Here is a 6,000-nt window from a genome sequence, read left to right on the forward strand (position 1 = left end):
GAAATGCTTCCAGGAAGCATTTTCTTTTTTATTCCCTTTATAATATTTTTTATTTCCTTTACAATATGACTCAGAAATTTCACTTAATCACAAACTGAGTGCCTTCTAACGTGGGAGGTATGTGCTAAGGGCTTGAAATATGAACAAAAGAGACAAAAACCCTCATTTTCATTGAGCTTACATTCTATTTGGAGAAATCAGGTGACAGAAAATATAAACAATAAATAAGTAAATAAAATAGGTGATAAGTGCTATGGAGAAAAGAGAGCAGTATAAGGGGAATATACATTACCACATTAATTTAATGTTTTAGAGAAAGCCATTTTTTCTATGAAAACAAAAAAGATATTCAGAGAGAACATTTATGTACCAATGCCAATGAATGAGACAAGGAGTTAGAAAGCTTCCCAAGCCAGGGTTGGTATTGTAACCTAGCCTGTTAGAGAATAAGGCCAGTTCTGCCAAAGCAGTGAAAAGCATTATTTTCAGCAATATTTTTTTTGCCAGTACATATGTCTAAGATATATGTGTAAAAGTACCATGTCCATTAGTAGCCATTTTAAATCTATAATGATTCAGGAAATTCAGTAAGAAATAAAATCTTACAACAAAGCAAATTTATCCATCTAGGCTTATTCCTTCTTCCCAAAGATTTTCAGGATAGTCTCTCTTGAGAATGACGCTTCACCATTAAGTTGAAATACTTACTGAGTTAAAATGAGTTGTTACATGCAAAAGTACTTGGTATATAGTACCTGCATATGTATGTATAAATATTTGTTAAATTTTTTAAAAACTTTTTTAATAGTCATGATCATATTCTAAACTTGATTGAGGATTACTGATTGAATTATGAATGAGCCAGCCAATAAGAAAATAAAGTGCCCATTTTTTGAGAAGTAAGATAACAATTTCTCAAGTTAATTGCAGTTACCCTTGACTACGCTGTTCTTTATAACATAGACATAAGTAATATGTACATATGCTCATATACTTCAGGGTTTATCCTACAGTTTGTATTTACGATTCCTTTATCCTTTGTTTTCTTCAATTTCACTGCCGTTTCCATCAGAAAGTGTGAAATGGAAGGGAAATGAAAGCTGGTAAACATAGTGTATGTCAGTTTGGCTCTTAAAAGTAAGAGAGGAAGTCAAAACATCTAGATAAAATTAGGTTTGAGGTGTTTTTATCTGCTATTCCTTGTCCTCGTTATCACAATCAGGATTATACTCACATAACTCACTAAAATTTCTGGCTTCAAGAATTTCTGAGATATCAATACGAATTTATTTTATTTGAAAATCAATAACAATTGCTTGTTTTAGAAAATGCTCCTGAAAGTAGCTAAGAAGAAATATTAGGAGATCATTAGCACTCTGACAATTATTTCTCTTTGTGAACAAAAATGGAAGAAATATCCTCACCCAAACAGGACTAGAAGCAACTTTTATGTTCCCATTGCATCTTTATACTTTGCTATCTTTGTAATTACAGCATTGTATTTAATTATTTACCAGTCAGTCCTCCCCTTGACTGAAAACTTTTTGAAGGAAGAATTGCCTTTCATTTTTATAGCCTTGGGTTCCTAGTACCATCAGACACTATTCATAAGTCAAAGAATAAATAAATAAAAGATCACTGAGATTTATGTAAGTTAACTAGGTCTCTCTCTTCTTAAACACTGTAAGTCCACCTAAGGCAGGTTGGTAAAACATCTCTTTTTTGGAACAACCCAGCTCTTTTAATTTCAAGAAGCTCTGAATAAAAATATATCCATTTTCTTTTATATCTCTATATCTAATGCAATATAAGAGTATGAAACCGTTATGTTAACTACTGTGTCTTAGTATAAGCTGCCTTTCCAATAAACTGAAAACTAGAATAGGCTGTCTTGCCAGTGCATATCAATGCAAAGTCATTAAAAGTCCCCAACACCATTAAAGAAGTTCCCCTTCTTTGGTAAAGGTAGACTAAATAGCTTATATTATGTAATTACAATAATTGAATATTCTGAGTAATGATTATTCAGAGACTCAGATATATTCTTGATGAAAAATGATCAAACAGTGCTCTATTTTTAACTTAGGCTTTCAGAGGGTTTATTATTTTGAAATCAAATATATTAAACCTTGTGAATACATTATTCCTCATTAAGATTCCTTTTGAATTCATTTGACGTGTTAAAGACAGTATATCAATAAATAATTTATAAGTAAAAATCATTTGATAATATTTATCTTAGAAATTAAGGTGACTAGAATATTATAAGAATGGAAAAAAGACACAAGTAACTGATAGGAAGGGTAAGACTACATGGGAAACTCTCAAGGTTAATTTTAGCACTTTTGGAACTCTATCTTACCATCTAAATAATCTTATTAGATATTTTATTTTATGAAATACATTAGTTAACAGTTCAACTCATTTCATAATGCAACTCTCATTGTGATTAAAAATTACTAAAGAAAAAAAAGACAAAACAATTATGTGCCCTTAGTTTAATCAGTATAGAACTGTATAAAATGAGGCCATATAAACTTGCTCCTGGTGATCCATAAGCCATTAGAAAACATAAAACATTGGGACTTCCTAGGTGGCGCAGTGGTTGGGAATCCGCCTGCCAATGCAGGGGACCCAGGTTTGTTCCCTGCTCCAGGAAGATCCCACATGCCGCGTAGCAACTAAGTCCGCATGCCACAACTACTGAAGCCCATGCGCCTAGAGCCTGTGCTCCCCAACAAGAGAAGCCACTGCAATGAGAAGCCCACACACCACAATGAAGAGTAGCCCCCACTCACCGCAACTACAGAAAGCCCATGTGCATCAACGAAGACCCAATGCAACCAATAAATAAATAAATAAATTTTAAAATGTTAAACCAATCTTTCATTCTTGGAATAAACCACCCTTGGTCAAGATGTATTATCCTTAAAAACAAACAAACAAACAAAAACATTATTACTACACTACTGCATGTGTAAAACATTTTGCCTAATAATCAACTTTTTATTTATGGCCGCTCTATGCAAAATTCCTTCTACCACAAAATGATACTAGGACAAAATGGTGGTTTTCATACAGTTTCGTTTGTTGGTTCCAAGAAGAGTTCTTTTGAAAAAAAATTCTCCAAAAAATCCATCACTCCAAAAAGAGTTGGAAGAAATATCTACGTTGCTCTTGGACAAGGAAAAGAGAAATGGGTATTCTAAGTTTTAGGAGGCAGTAAATGTAGTGCTGGAAACTATACTATTAGGAAACTAAGAGTACAAAGTCATTATCAGTGATGCTTGATTACTGTCAAGACATCTGCCCCCAAAAGAAAAACTTTTGACGTGCTCTTGTAGTCACCAGTTCTCACAAAACACTAAACAATAGTTAGCAAATTGATCATTAAATCTTTTTTGACTGATTACCTGGTTTTCATTAGATCCAACCTGATTTTTTTGGAGGTGCTAGATACATCTATCTGACTTACCTTAGACAGCTATTAAACGAGCTTACTCTCAGCCCACAATAGCTTAAAAATTGAAATAGGTTATCTCCATTCCAATTCAAACTATTCTTTTTATATGTTCACTCAGTGAAATCAAGAATTAAAATACATGCTATGATTGCTTAATCTAAGCAACATAATGCCAGAAAGCCAAGAGAAATTTGAAAAATTCGATTATTCACAAAAGGGACATTCATATTGTTTATTTAGCAAAAAAAAAAAAAATTATCTGCTACTTCACATCATGTATTTGTAATATTAAATAATCATTGCAATATGTCACAAAACATTATTAGCAAAAGTATTTTCATCTGGCCACTTCGTATGATGTATATGCAATAATAAATAGTCATTGCAAAAAGTCATCAAATGTAAGCTTTTCTCTGATTTTAATCAAATTCATATGATAACTTTTTAATGATAGGATACAGCATTTTCTTTTTACTGTTTCTTCTTATAAAATGCTAGGGAGCACAACTACCATTCAAACAATCACACTAATATATTTTTAAATCTTCTAATGACATAAAAATAGTTTAAATGTACATCTATTTATTTTCCTACCACAGGTTTCAGCAATATCACAATTTTCTGATATATACACACAAAGCTAATTTTGTTCCATTTTTCTCTAGTTACAAATATACACAGGCATACACCTGCTTAAATTTGCACCCATCTTATTTTAACTGTATTTTGAAAAAAATCTAAATACATTTCCAAAAAGTGACAGTAAGTGTGTGAAATAGTTGTGATGGAGGGAATTCAAGCATTTTTTAACACAGCAAATGTTACTTTCTTCATAAAATAATTCCAGAATGTAAAAGCATACTTAAATGGAAACTTTCAAAGAGCAAAATCATATGATGAGAGTATTGTAAACTCAATGTTTGAAAGCGAGACTACAGATTTCAAGTATTTCTATTCATTTTTTTCATTTCATTATAGTATGCTACAAATACCCAAGTACTATAAGTAAGATTAGTATGCTATATGAGTCAACTAAAATTGCAATCTCATTTTATTCGCTTTTCAGACATAGAACTTCAGCCCACAGAGCATGTATCCAAAAAAGAAAGGCCTTTCCTGTAACCATTAGCTGACATAATTTTTAAAAATTAAAAGAGAAAAAGTAGATTGTAGTTAAATACTCACTGTTTGGTGTCTTGAAATATTCTGGCAAAATTAAAATGCATGTGATCACTGTGGCCAAAAGTAATTTAAGGAGGGCTGTTTTTGTCATGTTTCTTCACATGACACACGTGTTCCTATCAAGTACATTGATGGCATATTTCTTCCTGGTTTAAGTTTCATCTCCGCGGTACTTTAAGTTTATGCAGTTTACCTCATACTCACTTCCTTTTGAGTAAGACGTTATAAAAAGGAGGCCTTGAACTGAGACTTCTTCATTTTGAGTCACTTTCCACTAAGAAAACTATCTTCTAACAAGCACTTTCAAACTATCTTCTAAACAAGAAAGAATAAAGAAATGATCTCAGGAAGTAAAGAGGTCTTGTCTTCATCTAAATTTGAAGTTATTTTCCTACACTTACCAATCTGTGAGAGTAAATATAAACACAATACAGTCACCAAAAATGAAATGAATGTCAGTTATGTCCAGGTTGTAAGAATGTCATTCATTCATTTACTTATTAAGTGATTACTGACCTACTTTTAAGTGCTAGGCACTGTCCTGTATTCTGGTATTCAAAATGTTGAGAAATGTCTAGAAGACAGTAAACAACACAAAATGTGGGGATAAACTAAAGACACATGTAAAATATTGGTTCTACTTTACTACACTGTATAAAAGCAGTAGAATGGGACTCATTATCATTATACCTATAAATATTGTGATTATTGTTACAGAATCCACATTTTCAGTTCCCATTACAAAAAAAAAAAAGATCTTTCATTATGATAATTCCAGTGAAATAAGATGCATTGTCTTGGACTATAAATGAAGGGTAGGCAAAATTCATGGTAAATAAAGAGTATGTGCAAACAAATATTTTTATTCCATTGTTCCTGTTTTCTGGTTTAAAAAAAAAAATGGATCAGATATCTCCAATCTTTTCTCCCTGCTCACTCCCTCTTGTACCCTCACCACCCATCCATTTCCATTTATCCTATTTCTCGCTCTTTACCAACCCAGCCCTGGGCTTTGTGGAACAATGGGTGAGCTGGGGGTAGGAAGCAGGCAACAAAGGCTGTCCTGTGAATATATTGTGAATGTGAATTAACTGTCTTTTCTTCTGATTGGGTGCAACAATTTGATGGACAGATGGGAATCATGGATTAAGAGACCTTAGGATCTGAGTCTAAAAACAGTCAAAATGGGAGTATGACTTCAAACATACAACTTATTTTATGAACAGCATCAAGGATCATTTAAAGGAAGAGAGGAATGATGGGTGTTATGGCCTGCAGAAATTACTGGACTGAGACATGTTGGATTACAGCAGGCAGTGTCTTAAATAGAGATTCTGGGAAGGATGAGTGGGAAA

The 6,000-nt window shown here is 32.6% G+C and overlaps 1 protein-coding gene across 1 annotated transcript in view; it reads right to left on the minus strand.

The window, feature by feature from the left end:
* The window catches only part of TMEM156 (transmembrane protein 156), a 48,451-nt gene extending 43,715 nt beyond the window's left edge, over positions 1–4,736 (minus strand). Inside the window, exon 1 of the mRNA XM_057729360.1 lies at positions 4,649–4,736. Coding sequence (XP_057585343.1) covers positions 4,649–4,736 — 88 coding nt within the window. The remainder of the gene's footprint in view (positions 1–4,648) is intronic.
* Between the last annotated feature and the right edge of the window lie 1,264 nt (positions 4,737–6,000).

This window comes from Hippopotamus amphibius, chromosome 3 (genome assembly GCF_030028045.1).
Source record: "Hippopotamus amphibius kiboko isolate mHipAmp2 chromosome 3, mHipAmp2.hap2, whole genome shotgun sequence".
Taxonomy (NCBI): domain Eukaryota; kingdom Metazoa; phylum Chordata; class Mammalia; order Artiodactyla; family Hippopotamidae; genus Hippopotamus; species Hippopotamus amphibius.